Source organism: Geotrypetes seraphini, chromosome 11 (assembly GCF_902459505.1).
Source record: "Geotrypetes seraphini chromosome 11, aGeoSer1.1, whole genome shotgun sequence".
Taxonomy (NCBI): domain Eukaryota; kingdom Metazoa; phylum Chordata; class Amphibia; order Gymnophiona; family Dermophiidae; genus Geotrypetes; species Geotrypetes seraphini.
The window spans coordinates 94,471,678-94,493,083 of NC_047094.1; the positions used below are offsets into that span (position 1 = coordinate 94,471,678).

Consider the following 21,406-nt stretch of genomic DNA (forward strand, 5'->3'; position numbering starts at 1 on the left):
TTAACAATTTGATTCATGAATGTGCACTGCTGCATTAACATCTTCTCTTTTATTAAGCAGCATTATGGGGCAAAAACCTGGAAAAATTACTTATGCATGCAAATAACTATGGTGAATTTAGGAAACACCTAAAAACATATCTGTTCTCGAAGTACCTAGGTAGCTGATCTGCACAATCTCTCCCACAGCAACTGATCTTATAAACTGTTAGTCACTAATCTCCAACTATGCAAGTTCTACTCAATTTGTAGCATTTTTTCAATCATTGTAAATCGGTACATAAACTATTATTATTATTATTATTATTCATTACTAAATCTCCTGGAGACCTACATATTAAGCCATTTTGGGTGGGCCCAAATTTAACCTTGATGGGCCTTTCCCACCCCTACCCCCACTCCAGTACATATACAGTTTTGTTTTTTTTAGCTTTCCCCTCTGCCCCTGCATCCAACTCTTTCTCTCTCTCTCTCTCTTCCCTTCCATCTCCTCTGACCCTATTCACATCTTCATCTTATCTTTCTCCTTCTCTCCAAACCAGCATCTTCTTCTCTGGGGACCTGTAGCCCGGCATCTGTCTATCTCTCTATGAACCCTTGTTCTGCCTAGCCGTACCCTACAACAGACCATTGCAAAACACGTTTGACAACCTACTGCTTTAGTCATTTTCAGCAGCATTCTTTGTTCACATAAATATGGAGTTTATTTGGGTGTTCCCCTCTATTTTCAAATGTTTGGTACATTTTACATTTCATTTCAGTTTAAAAAATGTTTAATATGTAATACATGGTAATTGACTTCACGTGCAGTAATTCAATTTAGTATGCATTTAATTGCATGATGCAAAATCTTGTGTGGATGGTTTTTTTCAAATTTTAAATGGCATTCCTTTCAGTCTTTGAACTTTTTTAAATGATGTACATTGCTATTGTAAGCTAAGCAGTATAGAACGTGCAATAAACTATAAATATTTTCAGGTGTCAAAAAAGTAAATATACTGATCAGGCATATTTGTTGCATGTCCTTTGATACCACTTTTTTATGGGACCCTTGAAGATGTGTTGATTGAAACATGGACCGTGCTGGGTCCCATTTTGCAAAAAGTGGTATATCTGTACGCAACAATCTGTTCATAAGAAAACTTTGCCTGTATCTTGTACACCTGTCTGCAGTTCCTTTCTTTATAATATTCACATGAAATATGAACAATGTAAATTCAACTGTTGATCACTATTTTCTGGAAAATGAGACAAGCTTTGTTAATAAAGACTCTGTTTGCCTATTTCATCCTTGTACCATGCTTGTTTCCCCTGTTGTCTCCTTAATAAAAATGATATTTACAGGGCAGGATTAACCAAAATGGTCAGGGGGGCCCGATGAAGGAGGGCATCAACATTGTTTTTCCACATGGTGATGGGCCCCTCCAGCATCGATCAGCAATGCGGGCCCCCTCAATCGGCAATGTGGGCCCCCCAACCAGCAATGCGCCCCCCCCATCGACGGAAAGTAAGACAAGCAAGCAACACGGGTAAGAAAGGTAACGGGAACTGTCATTTTGCAAGCGGTGCTGCTTGCCCAAAGCTTCCCTCTGACGCAGCTTCCTATTTCGGCCTGGGCACATGGTGGGGTGGGGCGGGGCAGGAGGCCCAGTGTACTTGTGTGCCTAGGGGCCCTCGATGAATTAATCCTGCCCTGGATATATATATATATATATATATATATATATAAAGCCAGCTGATTTAAAATAAAGTGACCATTGTGGCATTGATTTAAACTAAACTAAACTATATCGCATCATCTCCACGGATATGGAGCTCGGCACCGTTTACAAGAACTTAAAATATAGGAAGAGAAAGAAAAAAAAGGTTTACATGAACTTATATACAGAAGAGAAGAGTAAGGGGGGATAGAATTACATTTTAGTGAAAAGCCAGGTTTTCAGTTGCTTGCGGAATAATTGGAGGGAGCCCAGGTTCCGCGGCGGGGTAGTAAGGTCATTCCAAAGACCTGTGATTCTGAAGAGAAGGGATTTTCCCAGTTTGCCTGCATAGCGAATACCTTGTAGAGAGGGGAAGGGTAGTTTATACCATTGGGCGGGTCTGGTAGAGTCAGGACTCGAGGAGTTATAAGATAGTGGGATTAAGGGAGGAAGGATGCCGTGAATGATCTTAAAAGCCAGGCAAGCATTTGAAATGGATTCTGGATTTAATGCAAAAGGCTTTTAAATCAGGCTTTTGTGGAATGATCGGATTATTTTTGCTGGGGGGGGGGGGTGTTAATCAGTGGTTTGTGTTGATTTATGTTAGTTGATGGTGCATATGGTTATTTTTTGTTGTTTTTTTGTATTGTATTGTATTTCATGAGCAGCAAAATTTACAGAACTTTAGGAAACTGCTGAAAAGATACCTGTTCTGTAGGATGAAAGATAGGGTCTGAGTTTGGTTGAAGGAGAAGGAGTGATTACTCTTGCGTGCTGGTCACGGAGGTGTTTGATGGTCTGGTTTGTTTTATCTGGTTTAATGATGTCTGTCATTGAGGCATCTTGTATGATTTATGGAATTATATATTTTGATATATGTTTGGGTTTGGCCAGTTTTGGCCTAAAATGATAGTCGTCTTCGATGTGACGTATATGTTATATGTAATTTGATTTGAAATGTAAGTATGTTATTTGTTATACTGTGTCCTTGAAGTGATTTCTACAAGAAACGTATATGTTCTATTCTGCACTGCAGCCCTAGACCAGGGCTCAACAGAGCTCTCAGTGGTTACCAACAAAAGTATACCAGCATGTGACCCGGACTGGAGTCACCCTGTAGGTTCCTCACAAATCTTAATCAATAACTCAAACACGGTGGATAGAATGACAAAAGTGAAAACTTTACTTGCTCAAAATAGAGGTCCAAAAATGGCATACAGTTCAAAGAAATCAACCAATGTCCCAACTGGAAACAAAATAAAGCCTGAGGAACACCCCGGCAGCCTTCAGGATTTTTATTCCTCAAGAAACAGTTCTCTCTGTGTCCTGCACTCTCACAGAGCAGCTTTAAATTACACCTTTCTTTTCTCACAAGTCTGCTCCTCAGCAGCACTCAGGTAAGTTCATAGCTTTCAACAGTTCCCAGAGATAATCTTGTTCATTCCAATTCTCCAAGCAAACATATACAAAAATAAAGCCTCCAGCCTGAAAACTGTAGCAGGGCTGGGTAAAGAGGAGTCCATTAAGTTTGCCATCAAAAGCACACAAAAACGCTTTCAAACTTCCCTCCCAGGTGTTGGCAAACTTCTCCCCACTAACTCTTAGCTTCAAACAATTGTCCAGAACAGAAAAGACTTTGACGGTGACTAGGAGCAGGAAAAGGAACCTAGCCACAACAATAAAGAAACAACTCACAGTGATTCAGCACAGGCTGAGCAAACTGATATTCCTACATTCATGGGTTCCACGGCTCCACATACTTCTTCCAGAGGGAGCGCCATTTGTACCTCCATGGCAGCCTCCTCATCAGCTACTGGCAATTCTGAGGACATTCCCACTTCCTCAACCTCCATAGGGTCACAGCCATTACCACTGCTTAAGCCAGGCAGATTCTCAGTGGGGAGCACCCTAAGTTTCTTCCCTAACCTGCCTGCCTGCTTGTTCCAGACTGCTGGCTTTTCTAAGGCAGGGTCATGCCCTGCCTGAGCCAGCAGGGATCTGCTCCCCCCTCTGGCTCCCCCAATGGTGATCTAGATACTGTTTTCCCTGTGAGTTCCTGGTTCTGCTGAGTTCCCGAGGTGTGTGACAAGTATTCTTAGCCCCTGATTCTGACTGGTTAGTAGGCTCGGGGAAATCCGCATAGTGACTGGACTGGGTCCTGGACATCCCCTTTCCGGGTTTCCTATTCTTCCTTCTGGCTTTCTCTGGGACCTTGGTAGGCACAGTGCCTGGCTGGTCACAACATGTAACTCACCCTGGATAAGGGCAGGTAAGAAATAAACTGCAAAAAAGGCTGGTGTTATAAATATTTGGTCCCAGGGCATATACTTTGGATAAGGCTCCAGAGCTTACTGGCAGTCTGTTCCTTCTTCAACTCTGAGTAGGCTAGGAACTCCCTGTGGCCTAGTAAAACAAAGTGATTACCCTATTTACACTATTCTAATGTTATGTGGAGAACAATTATACCATGGGATTGATGAAATATAAGCATTGAAATAAACAGACTGTAGGACTTTAAACTATATTCAAATAGCTGAACCCGATTCCAAAAGTAGTGCTATGAAGGGGGTTTAGCCTTACAAAACTCACTTAATGGAGAAAAAAACTGTACAGAATACAAATCACCTAAACAACTTTAGGTTTTCATTCATCTTCTATTGTAAAAGCTTAAGACTTCAATGCATTTATGTCAGTTTTAATATTGGCTGCTCTATTGCAATATAGCTGTTCTTTTTATTATTTGTTATTCTGTATTATGGTTTATTTACAGATCCTCTATATTCATTCCACGTTTTTTTGAATTCCATCACTGTCTTCATCTCCACCACCTCCCCTGGGAGGGCCTTCCAGGCATCTACCACCCTCTCTGTGAAAAAGAATTTCCTAACATTACTCCTAAGTCTGCCATTGTGCAACCTCAATTCATGCCCTCTAATTTCACCATTTTCCTTTATCTGGAAAAGATTTGTTTCTATATTAATACCTTTCAAGTATTTAAATGTCTGTATCATATCTCCTCTGTCCCTCCTCTCCTCTAGTACATATTCAGGTGTTACAATCTCTACTTGTATATCTTTTGGCACAAGTCCCATACCGTTTTTGTTGCTTTTCTCTGGGCCACTTCAAGTCTTTTTACATCCTTAGCCAGATAAGGCCTCTAAAACTGAACACTGTACTCCAGGTGGGGCCTCACCAATGACCTGTACAGGGGCATCAACCTCTCCTTTCTTCTACTGGTTATGTAGTGGTAATTAGAGCTATAAACTCATTATGGGTAATTAGCCCAAAGCTATTTAGTACTCGTCTAGGGGAAGCTCCACTATAACCCAAGGTACAAACTTTTTGTTTGTTTCTGCATTCAGACAAGGAGAAACAAATTGGCCAAGAAAGGATTTATTGCCAAAATAGAAAATGCATAGAAAAATATATCACTTGCATAAACCATACTACTGTTTATAGATAAAAACAGATACATAAACAATTGGTAAATACTGGCATGCCCTTAGCACAAGAGCTATATATATTGCCCAAGGAATATATTAGAAACTAAGATATCCTAGAGAGATAAACAGCTATGATTTACACCCGGCTAAATCACCACAGAAGTCCCATAAACCTTCCTCACACATGCATAAGCACTTCTACTACTAAACCCATGGAGGGGCATAATAAAAAAAAAACATCTAAGTCCCCTTTTGGCCTAGACCCTAAACGTTGAAAGTAGAAGCAGGGAAAATGTCCATTCTCAAAAAAACCCGTCCAAAATGAGGGTTTTTTTTTTTGAGAATGGCCTACCTCTATGTTCAGCTGTTTAAACGCCCAGACCACCACTATGTCTACACTTACAACACATTATCAACCCAAAAAACAGCCTAAGTCCCAAACGCCCAAAACCAGCCCTTTTAGGCGAAGGAGAGGCCAGTCCTTTGCCTACAAGCTGGATTCTATAACCGGTGTCTGTCAAAAACAACACCGGTTACAGAATCCACCCCCCCCCCAAACGATCGCGGCAGGAGAGATGGCTCATCTCCCCTGCACACTTCTGAACTGCCGCGACCCATGAGTGGGGCCTTAGGCACATTTCCGGTTGGCCCAGGTGCCTAAGGTCCCTCCTGTGGGCGGGGCCTTTAGCGCCTGGCCCAATCAGGCCCTAAGGCCTGCCATTCGACGGTTGGGGGGGTTGGGAGGCCAATTGGTGGAGGGGGTTTGGGATGCCAATTGAGAGTTCAGGGGGGCGATGGGGTGGGTCGCCTGGGCAGGAGGGGTTAGGCTCCCTCCTGCCCGGATCACTTCAGTGGATCGTGGCAGGAGAGATTGGCTATCTCTCCTGCCGCAATAGCGATCCGAAGTGCTGGGAACCGTGGCAGTACGGGGTGAGGATCATGGCAGGAGAGATACCTCATCTCTCTTGCCTCGATCCTCATCCCGAAGTGCCGCGGTTAGCAGCACTTCGGGGGATCGTTATTGCGGCAGGAAAGATGAGGCATCTCTCCTGCTGCGATTATTGCGATTGGGGGTGGGCAGGTTGTCGGAGTCGCTGAGCTGATCTTGGCAGCCGCGATCAGCTCAGCGGCCCCTTTTCGGCAATTATACCTGTTTTGACTTGGTCTAAGTCAAAATGTATAAGTGCCAACTAGGCAACCTGTCAAAAGTTTGGGTTATACCTGCTGTACGACTAAGTGTAGGTCGGCCTACCTCCTGCCCACCTCCCGCCCTTTCCCCTCCTCTAAAAGCACCTCTTTTCACTCTATACGTTTAGAGGCAGGGGAAAGGCCTAAACTGGTTTTAGATACGTCTAAAACCAGCTTTGATTATCGGTACTTGGACAATCTGGCTTTTTGATCGTCCAAGTCCCGATTTAGGCCACTTTTTAGAATTCTTTTTGTTTTGATTATGAGCCTCTTAGTGAACAATAGAAGTAATTATTGCTTATCATAGGATTCCCGGGAATTGGGGGGGGGGAAGGGTCAATCCACCAGGTGTGAGGAATGTCTCTTCCTGGGCAACAAGCCAGAGGTGGGCCCCAGTTTGGCTTGGATGCTATAGAAATTCATCTTGGTGGAAATCTATGCTCCTACAGTATGATGATGAGCTCTCTGCTGATGATCAGTCTTAGGTAAAACAGAGAGAAAGTTCACAGGTCTCTATGAAGACAGCCACTTGCTCTTCCAAAAGCATGGCATGAGGGAACTCTTCTTTGTAATCTTTTGTTTCTGGGGCAGCACAAGAACTCCTCCAGCACTAGGTTAGAATATTTCTCCTCCAAAATTGTCCTTCCAACTTCTTTCTCACTTAAAAAGCTGCCCTTCTCTTTTTCGTGGGCATTGACTTGTAGAGGCATCTTTGGGTCACAGCTACATCCATGAAGCCTACTGGTCAGTATCAGATGTAACACAAATCATCCTGGAGATAAGGTACCAGATGCAGTCTTGTATGTTCTGCAGAAGTAGTTCTTTTCCACACATTCCATTGGAAAAGCAAATGGCCCAGTGCTGGCAAAAATGACCTTGGCTGCCACACACACAGCTTGTAAAATTCCAAGATGTGCAAGCAGGAAAGAAAATGGTTCTTTGGCCCGACTCAGGCCACAGGCCTAAAATGGTAGTGCACAAATAGCCCTTCAGTTATGTCTATTTCTATACAGCCCAGCATTCTTCTGGCTACAGCCACTACCTTGTCACACTGTTTTGTTGCCTTCAGATCCTCACCCCAAGGATCCTCTCCCCATTCATGTATATCAGTCTTTCAACTTCCAGAACATACGGTTCCCTCGGATTTCTACTCCCTAAGTGCATCACTCTGCACTTCTTCACATTGAATTTTAGTTGCCAAACATTAGACCATTCTAACTTTTTCAGATTCTTTTTCATGTTTTCCACTCCCTCCGGGGTGTCCACTCTGTTACAAATCTTGGTATTATCTACAAAAAGGCAACCTTACCTTCTAACCCTTCAGCAATGTCGCTCACAAATATATTGAACAGAATCAGCCCCAACATTGATCCTTGTGGGACTCCACTATTTACCTTTCCTTCCTCTGAGCAAATTCCATTAGCCACCATCCTCTGGCATCTGTCCATCAACCAGTTTCTAATCCAGTTCACTACTTTGGGTCCTAACTTCAGCCGGTCAAGTTTGTTCAAGAGCTTCCTATAAGGAACTGTGTCAAAGGCTTTGCTGAAATCTAAGTAAATTATATTTAGCACACTTCCTTGATTTAATTCTCTAATTTGCCAGGCTGTCTTATCCTGTTCTGCTATTTTCACTACTGACAGGGTGAAAGGTCATTATTGTGACTGGTACACTTTGCCAGATGCATTGAAATTTTTTTGCTACTTCAGCTTGTCTGCGGTGTTCTTTGCTCACATGTTTAAAGACAATAGACTGTTTTCAGTCCAATTCTTTATATGTGAGGTTGCAAACCATTGGACCCCTGAGGAAGGCGTGTTCGCCGAAACACGGACCATATAGGGTCCGGTTGGATTTTTATCACAGTATTTTTTATCATTGTACTTGTTTAATTGAATTTTCTTGGTTTTATATGTCAGTGTTTAATAAATTATCGCCAGAACATCTGTATCCACAGTTTTTGTTTTCATCGGTGGATTGTTTTAACTGTGGATCATTGGGTCTCCCCATTTTTCTTTGTTGTGCTGGTTTCCTGAAGCAGCAATTGAAACGTGCCACGTCGAAACCATCTATTAGTTACATGTTTTTTCACTTTTTACAACTTCATTTATATTTTTGAAGAGTGTTCAAGCTTTTTTTTTTATCAACTATAAGTGTTATTTTGCACAGTAATTTAAAAATGGAGGATCATGCAATGATTGAGTGGTGAGGTGGTTGGGGGCTTGTTCCCTTTGTTAACCCCTCCACGGCCTCTGAACTTTAGCCTACCAATAATTAAAAATTATATTGTAAGTAATATTGTCTTTATATTTGGGGGAGCTTTTGTTTAATAACGAACTTCTTTTGCTTCCACCAGTAACATTTTTGGTGTTATACCTTCTCCCCTGTTTTGTTTGATGGTGTCACCTATATGGCAGTATAGTATGATTTTGATGGGTTTTGGTGGGCTTAAACTTTCCACCATAAATGTAGTGGCTAGATTGGGATATGGACCTGGGTCCCACTCTCTATTGTTCACTACACTACCCACCAGGTTACTCCAGACACCTGTTTGCTACTCAACTAGGATTTCCCATACCAGGTGCTGCTGTTATAGAGTCAGGTATGTACTGTTTCATTCAGATCTTTGGGGGGTGGAAGAGTGTTCAGTGACCACTGGAGGAGTGTGGGAGGGTCATGACTTAATCCCTCCAATGGTTATCTGGTCAGTTTGGGTACCTTTTTGACACTTAGGCACTTTTAAAACAGGTCTAGCTCCAGATGTCTGGATGCCTTGGTAAATTTCAATTATCGCCGCAAGACATCCAAGCGCTATGCCCGCCCATAACATGCCTCCAACGTACCCCCTTGAACTTTGAACACACGGCAGGCAAAAAGCCTAGCAAGACATCTAGGAAGTAAGTTCAAAAATCGGCACTTGAACGTTTTGGCAATTAAAACATCCAAGTGCCGGCTCATGCTGTCTTTTGGACGCCCTTTTTTGAAAATGAGCCCCATCGTAATTTACTAACCCAAGGCTATTGTAAAAACGTCTAACTGTGCAGTCTGCAATCTTTGCTTCCAATTACACCCAGCACATTTAGCAGTCTGCAAATTTATATGCAGAAGCAATAATTACCGCAAATGGGCTCATATAAAAGGTAACCAGTTCCAGATTAGGCTACTGTCTGCATCGGACTTGATCATGAATCCAAATTAACACCTACCAGCAGGAAAGCAATTTTATCCGGGTTCCTCCTGCTGCTGGCAGTGGGACACACCACAGACACAAGTGCCAAGGAGTTACTATGATTAAACCTAATGAGACAATTATTTTGATACAAAATCACACACTTGTAGGCTATTTACGTTGCTAGCTAACATCTAATCATATTCTGGTCTTTGTGTGCTGTTTTTCATGCATAAATCTCTTGTAATTATGGTTAAATCTGAAAAGGATAAGAGTGCTGGGGTGGCGGTTTGGAACAAAGCAAATTCTAGCATGGTCCAGATATAAAGACATCTTGGATCTGCCACCGGGGGACATTAACTACCACCACATTAATGAATTCACTGCCCCACTGCTGAACAACTCCCCTTCTCCATCACTGAACTAAACAACAATACCAGCAAATTGGTTTATAATTCAGTCAGCAGGTAACATAAAATTATTAAAATTTCTTGCCGTGTATTATTTTTAGCTCATGCTTAGGCAGAAGGTGTGTGTGTGTGTGAGTGAAAGATCTTTTGAGGAATTAATATCTTAAATCATGTTTAACACTGTAAATAAGTATGGTGAGCGATGTTGCTGTGCTGTTTATCATCTTAACCCACTGCTAAACAATGCTCTAAGAAAGGTTTTGTTCACTTATGGAACATAGCTAGAATGAAAAGTGTTAAAGAGGTACATATTTTACAAAAACAGCTTTGGGCAGTACAGAACAGAAAGCAGTAGAGGAGGTAACAGAAGGAAGGAGGTTTTGCAACAATCTGCTTCACCAACCAATGGAATCATCCTATCAAAAATTTAAATCAAGAGAGGTCCCATGATCGCATCCAGCATGGACGGGTGAGTAATGCTTTCTGATCAGCCATTATAAATTTACCAACATTTCGGCTATAGTTTACTCTGTTGTTTTTCTGCTTGACCCCGCTTGCTTGTGGAGCTCTTATGGTGTCAAAATTAGTTAAACCGGATTACTCTTTCAGTGTCCACTCAGTGACTAAGTACTCTAAAAAGGACTTACCTACTCCGGAAAAGGACTCAATTGTGTCGCTGCCTCATGACTGCTCTGAATCTATGCAGGACTCTTTGGTCGAAGATATTAAAGCGCTAAGGGAGATCATGTAGCAGACTTACCAAACTATATCGGAAATTAAAACCAAAATGTCAACTATAATGAATCAACTTGCCTTGTATTTTTGGTTTTCTTACTTCTTCTTTGTTGCATTTTGTTTTTTTATTTCTTGTATTGGTTATTGAATAAAGACTTAAAAAAATTATTTATAAAGTTCCAATTTTTTTTCACAAGAATACACTTGCTTCAGCAATACAGAAAGATAAACATAAAGAAATAAAGGAAAAATATTTATTAAAGTACCTTATCTTAATTAGACAACAAACAAAAAAGGGGAGTGCACACTAAAAGATGAAGATAGCCATAAAAAGAGGAATATAAAAAATAAATAAGAAAAAGGCCACTTTATACTAATGCCCCAGTGACCATCTTTTTCATATCCAACAGAGTTCTATGTCAGTGGTCTTCAATGCAAGGTCCATGAGTCAATAGCAGCCCGCGGAGACCTTCTGGGTGACCCGCAAACTTATCCGGAGTCCCCCTCCCTCTAACAAGATCCAGTGCTTGCTCACCTTCTCACTTCCAGCAGAGTTGCTTACTCTTCGGGCTGCTGATGGCATGAGTGAAGTAAACAACTAGGCAGGAAGCAGTAGCAGCAGAGAGAAAGCTTCTGGGCCACCGAAGGCAGTGTGTTTACTTCACTTATGCTGCTGGCATCCCGAAGAGTAAGAGTGGCACCGCTGGGAATGAGAATGGTGAGCAAGCATGTGTGTGTGTGTGGGGTGGGGGGGGAAATCACATGGTGAGGGTAATAGATAGATGCTGGACTGTGAAGATGGGGAAGAAAGGGAAAAAAGATGACAGACCTCTAGGGGAAGGGGAAAAGAGAGATGCCAGACCATGGGGGGGGGGGGGAGGGGGAGGGGGAGGAGCAAGAGGTGCCAGACAAGGGGATGTGAGAGAAGGAAGAGAAGGAAATAAAGATGGTAGACCACCAGGAGAGGGAAGGGGTGGATAGAGATTCCAGACCATAGGAGGGGGGAGGGTAGGATAGAGAAATGCTAAACAATGGGATGCAAGGGAAGGAGGGGACAGATACATGAGAAGGATATTAGAGAGATGCTGGACTGCAGGGATGGGGAGGAAATGGATGTCAGACATCCAGGGAAAGAATAGAGACTTCAGATCATTGGGGGCGGGGGCTGGGGGGAAGGACAAGAGAGAGATGCCAGACAAGGGGATGAAAGGGAAGGAGGGAAGAGAGATACCAGACCACAGAAATGGGGGAAGGAAGGAAAGAGCTGTCTGTCCACTAAATGAGGAATGTGGGGAGGGGAGAAGAGATACGCCAGTCCAGGGAAGAGAAGGAGAAGGGAGAGATTCCAGTCTAGGGGAGGGGGAGGAAAACACAGAGAGATGCTAGACCACAAAGGGAGGAGGAGGGAAGTGAAAGAGGGAAGAGAGATAACAGACTGTGGGAAGGAGAGGAGAAAGATCCCAGACTATAGGAGGGGGAAAGGGGGAAGACAGATGTCAAACCATGAGAGAGAGAGAAAGACAAGGAAGAGATAGTACACAGGGATGAAGGGGAGGGAGGAGATGGTGCTTAGGGGTGTGGGGATGGGGCAAGAGAGAGAGAAGGAAGAGATGGTGCACAGGGATGGGTGGGGTAGAGAAGGGATGAGGTGGGGAAGAAATGATGTTTATGAATGGTGGGAGCAGAGGAGAAGAAAGAGGAAGGAGATGGCACATATAGATGGAAGGGAAGGGCAGAGAGAGGGCACATGGACAGATGGGAAGGGAAGATATGGAAAAGTAGATAGATGTGAGAAGGAAGCAGAAAAATGGAAGAAAGATGTTAAAAGTTAATGCCAAAGATGGATGTAAGGCAAAAAGTGAAGGAAGGCCCTCAAAACAGTTAAGAGCACAGACAGAAGGAAGTGGAGGAGACAGAGACTGTGTCTGAATTCAAAAGGGCCTGTGGGCACATGGGATCTCTCGGAGAGAGAAAGAGATAATAGTTACTGCGGATGGGCAGACTACATGGGCCATTTGGCCTTTATTTGCCATCATGTTTCTATGAAGTGCAATCAGAAACTGGGAAAAGATTAGAAAAATAAAATCACCAGTCAACAAAGGTAGGAAAAATTATTTTATTTTCAATTCAGTAATTGAAATGTGGTATACAAATGTTATGTTATGTCCTGTGTTTGCTTAGGGTTTATCTATATTCTGCAAATGTGACCAAGGTCAGGTATTGTGGCAGGAATGAATGTCGTGAAGTATTATTGGTGTCATAGCTCCAAGTAGGAAGACATTTGTCGGCTCTCCTTCAACCCTTTTGGACTCAAAACGGCCTTCGCTTAAAAATTAGTGAAAACCACTGCTCTAAGTTTTTCAGGAATATAGTGCGTTCTCGTTATCTGCATGTTCTGTATTCACAAATTCACTTATTTGTGCAAAATAAAGTGTAACCCATTTTCACTATTCACGGGGCATTTTTGCTTATTTACGGTCATGCAGAGTATGTTCCCATGAGGATGAAGATATTCGTAGAGCTGTGCCCACGTAATGTTACACCAAAAGATTGTTTTATACAGAATAAAGAATGTATAAAATACATTTTTTAAAATGCAGAATATAATAAAGAACCTGTTCTTTACAAGAAGTGTACATGAAATGATGACTTTATGGTGTTAAGGCAGCAAAAATGCATAATAAGCATGGTCGTACAGGAACCTAACCCTCCTTTTCCCATAGGATCAGTCATTTCATATTCACGTTTTCAGCGAATAGTGAGAATGCAATGTATGCCAACAGGAAAGAAGCATCAATGGCCACAATTTCAGATCTCATTGCCAGGAAGAGTTTCCTTCTTTCCTGTGTTTGTCTTGTAACATCGGAAAACATCCAATCTTCTTCCCACAAAATAGTACTTGGGGGAAGTACAAAAATAAAGTCCCGTGTAGCGTTCAGTTCGTGTTCAAAGTAAAAAAAAAACCAACCCATAAATAATGTAGCTCTTTCAGAAATATCAGATAGAGATGTCTCACGTAATTCTGAGATATTCAAAACCTCTCCTCCATTAGGGGTTAAACCGTCAGGTCTCCGGATTCTCTCCTGTAGCTTTTCTTGTAGGAACATATGAGTATATATGATTAACTGGGGGAATATTCTCATGGGAGAGTTTCAACACCTCTTATCAGGTACCTTTTAAAAGCATCTAAAGGAGTTATTGCTGGGGACACTGGAAAATTTGAAAGATGTAAATCCAGTCTATGATTATAATTCCCTATCTGTTAAATTTTCCTGTTTAAAAACATTTTATCTTTAGCAAAACCCACTGTTAGATCTTGAAGTGCCTTAATATTACCTTTAACTGAGTTCAATTCAGAAATAAATTTCTCCTTAATCCTATCCACAACAATTTATTTTTTAAGAAAAAAATATGACCCTGCTTATTTATAGTGTTCTGGGGCTCTGGCAGTGTGATTTTAGTAAGGATGGTGACACCTGGAAACGTTCTTTTCTGAGTAAATTTACCTTCCCCTTTTTTCTCTCTATGATTATTATACATTGCTTAAGACAGTTGTCTGATATGTAGTATAAAAATGATTAATAAACTTGGAAATGAAGGGTGTGAATAACATGAGGAAGGACCTAGTGAAGCCTTAAGAATGGTCTGAAATTTGGCAGCTAAGATTTAATGCTAAGAAAAATAAGGTCACGCATTTGAGTTGCAAAAACCCGAGGGAACGGTACAGTTTAGGGCAGAGATGTCAAGTCCCTCCTCAAAGGCCACAATCTAGTCGGGTTTTCGCAACTATGAGAAACCTAAGACAAGTCCGAAAATTCTTCGACAGAAAACAATTCCAACTCGTGGTTCAATCACTGATCCTTGGCCTAATTGACTACTGCAACATATCTCCCCTGCCCAGCAACTGCGATAAAACTACTTCAAACAATACAAAACACAATCCTAAGACTCATCTACTCACTGAAAAAATATGTCCACATCACAGAGGCATACCACAACTCACACTGGCTCCCAATACAAGCCAGAATGCACTTCAAATTCCACTGCCTACTATTCAAAGCTATAAACGGAGACAGCCCTACCTACTGGAACAATAGACTAACTCAATTCACCTCAACCTGACACAGGAGAACCCACACAATAGTCACACACCACCAACCAAAATTGTCAAACGAAGAAAAATGTATGACAACCTACTGGCCACCAGAGCAGCAAAACTAGACCGACAACTCACCAATTTGCTGACTTTGACCACAGACTACAAAACCTTCAAAAAAGAGACAAAAACCCTACTCTTCAAAAAATACATAAAACCAATATAACACAACCAAACATACTCCAAACTCCCCCTGCAATACCAACTACTCATTAGCAAACCAGAAAATGTTCAAACTATTCCCTAAGTACTTCTTAATATCTTAACAATATGTACTTCTTAATATCTTAACGATTCTTATGTAATCCGCCTTGAACTGCAAGGTAAAGGCAGAATAAAAATCACTAATGTAAAGTTATGTAATGTTTTCAGGATTTCCCCAATGATCTCATGCATATTCATTGGGGAAATCCTGAAAACCTGACTGGATTGCAGCCCTCGAGGAGGGACTTTGACATCCCTGGTTTAGGGGGTGAAGAACTTTTGTGCATGAAAGAAGAGCGGGACTTGGGTGTGATAGTACATGATAATCTTAAGGTGGCCAAACAGGTTGAAAAGGTGGTAGCAAAAACTAATTAGGTATTGATGCCCTTGTATAACTCTGGTGAGATCTCTTTTAGAAAGAAGACTCTGGTGAGACCTCATTTAGAATATTGTGTACAATTCTGGAGACCATAGATTGAGTAGGTCCAGAGGAAGGCAACTAAAGTGGTTGATGGTCTACGTCATAAGGGACAGATTTAAAGATCTCAATATGTATACTTTGGAGGAAAGACAGGATAGGGGAGATAAAATAGAGATGTTTAAATACTTATATGACATAAAAACACATGAGGTAAGTCTCTTTCAACTGAAAGGGAACTCCAGAGTGAGGAGACATAGAATGAGGTTAAAAAGTGATAGGCTCAAGAGAAATCTAAGAAAATACTTTTTTACAGAAAGGGTGGTAGATGCATGGAATAGTCTCCCGGTAGAGGTGATGGAAACAAAGACGGTCTGAATTCAGGAAAGCATGGGACAGGCACATGGGATCTCTTCTAGAGAGCAGGAAATAGTGGCTGCTGTGGATGGGCATGGCCATTTGGCCTTTATCTGCTATCATTTTTCTATGTTCACTAGCTAGTTGAAAAGTCAAGCCCTCCAATAGATAATTTCTTTCAACCGAAGGTATTTCTGTTTATATTTATTTCTTCAAATTTCTATACCGTTCTCCCAGGGGAGCTCAGAACGGTTACATGAATTAATTCTCACAGTCTATCTAATATACTTGGGGAATTGGGGAACCAAGTGACCTGTCCAAGGTCACATAGAGCGGCGCATGTCAGAACCCACCACCTCAGGGTGACAGGGCTGCCATTACAGCCGCTGCGCCACACTCGCAGACATAGTATGGTAGGAGATAGCATGGCAAACATTGGCCGATAGGGATGACAAAGCATATCTCATCTAATATCTTAGTATATTTTAGGTGCCTTGGACAGCATCTGCATGTTTACGCTTGTAAGTAGGCCTTCCTGAAAAATAGATGAGAAAAATTCCAGATTCTGTAAACTATGACAGCTACATTGGTAACCTGGAGTGGCAGGTGAGAGGGTGTGGAAACTTTACTGACTGTTTTTCTATCTACCGACTTGTCCAAGGCTATTGTCACTGGTGCTTCAATTCCCTAGTGCAAGTAGCTGGGTGATTAGGTCTAATTTTAATTTTTAGTATTTTGTTTTATATAAAATATATTATATAAATTTGAACTGTATTTTCTACATTTGACTTTGTTTTTGACTCGCTAGTTTGGTAAACTGCTTTGGGTAACTCTTTTGGGTTTAAAGGCGGATTAAGCGGTTTAAAACATTTTTTAATAAACTTGAAACTTGATGTGACTCTCTATGAGCTGGTCTCTAGTTCCTAAGACAATTGGGTTACCAGACGTCTGGGTGCCCGGACAGACTTACCAAAAACCAGTAGTTTGTCCAGGTTTTGGAAAGCCCTGAACTCCCAGTCGCATCTGGAGGGCCTCTGAGCATGTGCGGATGACATCACACGCATCCGCGCATGCTCTGAGGCCCTTCAGACGTGGCCCGGAGGTCAGAAAAGAAAGATGAAGCTTTGTGGAGGTGGGGCTGGAGGCAGAATGAGGAGGGGCTGGAGGCAGAGCAGGGTGGGGCAGGGCAGAATAGGGCAGGGCCATGTGGAAAAATCTGGTAACCCTATAAGACATCAAGGATTTGGCAACTATGACATGACTGTTATTATTTCTGCAAAAGTCCACCTATTGCCACACATAGAGACTGTCTGCTGTAAAATGAACTTTGCTGAAGGACTGCGTGGTCCTTTATATCAAGCAGCATTTGATTTAAAAAAAAAAAGAGTCTTTGCAGTTTTTGTTGTCCAGATACTACAATATCCTACACTTTCTCATTTCTTCATTGGGATTCAGGCTGCTTTACTTACTGTTTACACACACTAGCTCAGATCACGTTTTACCTGACAGGTTCCTCCTCCTGCTTAATAATTTTTAAGAACTGCGATTCAATTAGCATTATCTTCCTCAGGGATCCATTCAATTAAGCAGTCCTACTGAGTGAATGGTCATGGAGTTTTTTGACCATACTCGCAGTCAGATTATAGAGAGACATTTCTAATAACAGCAACAGACATCAATTTTAAGGGAAAGGGATTGGGACTTGTATACTTAAGGTGACCATACGTCCCGTTTTGAACAGTCCCGTTTTCAGACCCCCTGTCCCGTTGTCCCCACACACAGCTTCGGGATGGCAAAATGTCCCGTTTTCGGGGCCAGCGTCCCAAAGCTGTGCGCGGGGAAATGGGACAGGCGATTGCTTCTTGTCCCTCCCTGCTGCACCAAAAAAAAAAAGCCTCCCTCCAGGCCCGATTTAAACCTCCTCCTGTCCGCCGCCGCTGCTCCTCTGCTTACCTCCCTGCTGCTAATTGCGCCCAGAAGCCTTCTTCCCGAAGTCAATTCTGACGTCGGAGAGGACGTTCTGGCTGGCCCGGAACGTCCTTTCCGACGTCAGAATTTACATTGGGAAGAAGGCTTCTGGGTGCGATTAGCAGCAGGGACGTAAGCAGAGGAGCAGCAGCAGCGAACCGGGGGGGAGGAGTGAGTTTAAATTGGGCCTGGAGGGAGGCTTTTTTTCCGCGGTAGGAAGGGAAGGAGGCAGGCAGGCTGGCTGGCTGGCTTTGGGGGAGGGAGGCAGGTTGGCTTTGGGGGGAGGGAGGCAGGCTGGCTCTGTGGGAGGTAGGCCGGCAGGCTGGCTCTGTGGGAGGTAGGCTGGCTGCATTGTGCGTCGCTCTGCAGAGAAAGTCAGCCGTCCAGCAGGAGACCGCACTGGACCACCACTACTTTAAAAAGGTACTGGGGGGGAGGCTTTGGGCTGCTTCATTGGGCTGCGGACGGCTTCGGGCTGCTTCTTTGGACTGTTTAGGGCTTTGGGCTTCCCAGCACCAGACGCACCTATGTGTAGAGGAGGAAAAACCAAGAAGAAAATAATTCTGAACCAATTTTTTTTCTTGGATTTTCCTCCTCTACAGGTGGGTGCGTCTTATGGTCTGAAAAATACGGTACTTTCCCGTTCTTTCCTGGATTTTTAGTTATGATTGGTTTCGAATGAATGTTGCTTTCCTATTAGAGAATGTATGTTGAACTTTTCTATGTTTAAATGGAGTTTTTTACTATCTATATGCATTTAATTATATTGTAAACTGGCAGTATAATAGATTTTAATAAATGATAAATGATCTGCTTGAGGCTCCTTTTCACAACCTGGTTTTTATAGAACGATAACCACTTCACAAATATTCCTTTTTGTCAAAGATTTGTTAAAAATGAAGCAAATCCATTGGGTTCATGCAATTTATAGTTCTACCTGCCTTCCCCTTTCAATCATGTCTTTGCATAAACCCTCAAACACTACATGTTGTATTTAATTTAACCCCTCCCCTTTTACAAAACCGCACACAACGTTGTTAGTACTGTCTGGCGGAGCAGCACAGAGCATTCAGCTAAAAACTTCATGCACAGTTTTGTAATGGGGAGGTTAGATTGTAAGCCACCTAGAAGGACCCCTCCAATGGGCGGGATAGCAAATGAAATAAAACTTGATTCTTTCAAAAACGGAAGTCCAGGTATCAATTTTTTCAGTAAGAGTTTTTTGTGCCAAGACACAGCTCATACAAACCCTTTTCCTCCCTATCAGACATTTGTGTTAGTGAAGGGTTTGATCTGTGAGGGTGAAATAAGGGAGGGAGGAGGGAAGAGAGCATAACAAATATTGTTTAATCACATTAACTTGCAAAAGGGAAGCAATATATAAATCAAATCGATGAATAAATTAATAAGTGCTGTTACTAAAAACATGCAAAAAAAGGAGCAAAGCCTAGGGGTCAACAGTGACGTTAAGCCAGTGCTAGCCTAGAAATCAAAATGCACGGTTGTGACAGCTGGAGACCTGCATTCCAATTCCACTACCACTTACTGTGTGATCACCATGCAACTTTCCTCTGCTCGGATTTTCAGTTGCACGGACGCCTACTTCCAAAGAACTGCAGAAAGGAGGTGACAGAGCTTTCTGGCTCCCACACAATGTTATATGAATAACAAAATGTAGGTAACATTTCAATTTCTAGATAAACATAATGAGTTTTCCTGTCTTACCTCTCTATCTAGTCCAGCAGCTACAGTGCTAATGGCTCCCGTCTCACTGTGGATTACAAACATGTCTTGGGATGGGCTCTGTGGACTTTGGGTCAGAATCCGATACATGACAATTCCGTTGACTGTGGTCACATCATCGGCATCATGTGCCGTAACTGTCATCACATAGGTACCTGAAACAAGAGAGGTGCTGAATTTTTCTTCTGAATGTTGACAGGTTGAGCAGGGAAGATGAAAAACAAACAAAAACCCCCAAACCAACCCACAGATCAATATTCAAAGCAATTTAAATAGCCCGGAGAGGCTCCTGGCCATTTAAATTGCTTGTTAGGGGCTAACTGCAGATATTTGGTGACACTTAACTGGTTAGTGCAAGATCCACAGTTAGAGCCTAATTCGAAACCAGCTATTTTGTGAGCAAGTCCAGAAACAAATTGGTATTTTTTTGGTTAAGTGCCTATATCCCTCCCTTTATCCCTCTTTCTTGGAATTCCTCAAACCCTAATACCACCAGATCTTCCCACAAATTAAAACTATCCTTCCCCTCGCTAAAAGGCATTTCCCACACAGGAAAGCTAGGGACCTCCCTCCACTTCAAAATCACTGAGCTCTGGAACAACCTTACCTCCTCTCTTCGGAACTTGAGCTCTCTCCAAGTTTTCCGCAAACATCTGAAAACCTGGCTTTTCTCAAAAAATGTAAGTCTCCCTCCAACTTAGGAATCAAGGAAACTCTTATATCTTGGCATCCCAAGTCCTCTAAATTTTCTTCACACTTCTACCTCTAACCCTCTGTTGTAGTTCCTTCCTATTTCTCCTACTGTAAACCGCGTCGAGCTCTACGAACGTGGAGATGATGCGGTATACAAACCTAAGGATTAGATTAGATTAGATAAACAGGATCACCTAAAACACAGTCTTATCTTTATGCGGTTCACCTTATGTGGCTACTAGACATCAAAACATAGAGGAGACAGTCCCTGCTCAAAAGAGCTTGCAATCTAATCAAAACAGACAAAGTGGACAAGAAGGTGCAACAATACACAGAGCTCAGATGGGGGAATTACAGAGGGAATGATAACACAGATATTGGTGCATAGCAGGTGGGTTGGAGTTTGGAATTGAAAGCAGCTTCAAAGAAGTGTGCTTTGAATCTGGATTTGAATACGGCCAGAGATGAAGCTTGATGTACCGAGTTAGGCAGTTTGTTCCAGGCCTACAATGCAGCAAAGTAGCAGGGAAGGAGTCTAGAGCTGGCCATTGAGGAGAAGGGTACAGATAATTGACTTATCCGATGAGTGGAGTGCCCGGGGAGAGGTGGGGGCGGGAGGGGAGAGAGGAAAGATACTAAGGAGCTGAGGAAACGGACAGGGAGCCAATGAAATGACCTGAGGAGAGGGGTAATGCGGGCATAGCGACATTGGCAAAATATGAGGTATGCAGCAGAGTTCTGAACAGACTGAAAGGGGGAGAGATGGTTTAACGGAAGGCCAGTGAGAAGCAGGTTACAGTAGTCTAGGTGAGAGGTAATGAGGGTACGGATTATATTGGTTCTGCCTCTGTCCAAAAATGCTGCTGACCGCTTCTAGCTGTATATTTACCTTATAATGTCACAACGCTTTACACTTAAAACAACTTTAGCTCTTCCTCCTGGATGTGCACAGGATAAGCAGCTAAGCAAGAAATTTTAGTGTACTACCAGTAGCATAGTGAGGGGGGTGCGAGGGGGGCAGACCACCCCGGGAGCGGTCTTCCTTGGAGTGCTGGCACCCTTCTTCCTCTCTGCCCCCCTTCTCATGCCTTCCCCTGCTGCGAGCAAGGGCCAGTGCCCCTTCCCCGTACCTTTTTAACTTTGGTGCTAGCAGCCAGGAACATGCTGCCCGCGTCAGCTTCAGCACTTTCTCTGATGTCACACTATTTGTGCTGAGCAGCCTGGCG

At 42.7% G+C, this 21,406-nt stretch overlaps 1 protein-coding gene across 2 annotated transcripts in view; it reads right to left on the reverse strand.

Annotated features, from left to right (window-relative positions):
* CDH4 (cadherin 4) overlaps positions 1-21,406 on the reverse strand; it is a 1,411,847-nt gene that overhangs the window by 170,947 nt on the left and 1,219,494 nt on the right. For both annotated transcript variants that reach the window (XM_033963168.1, XM_033963167.1), the window contains exon 7: positions 19,470-19,642. In XM_033963168.1, the coding sequence (XP_033819059.1) occupies positions 19,470-19,642 (173 nt within the window). The remainder of the gene's footprint in view (positions 1-19,469; positions 19,643-21,406) is intronic.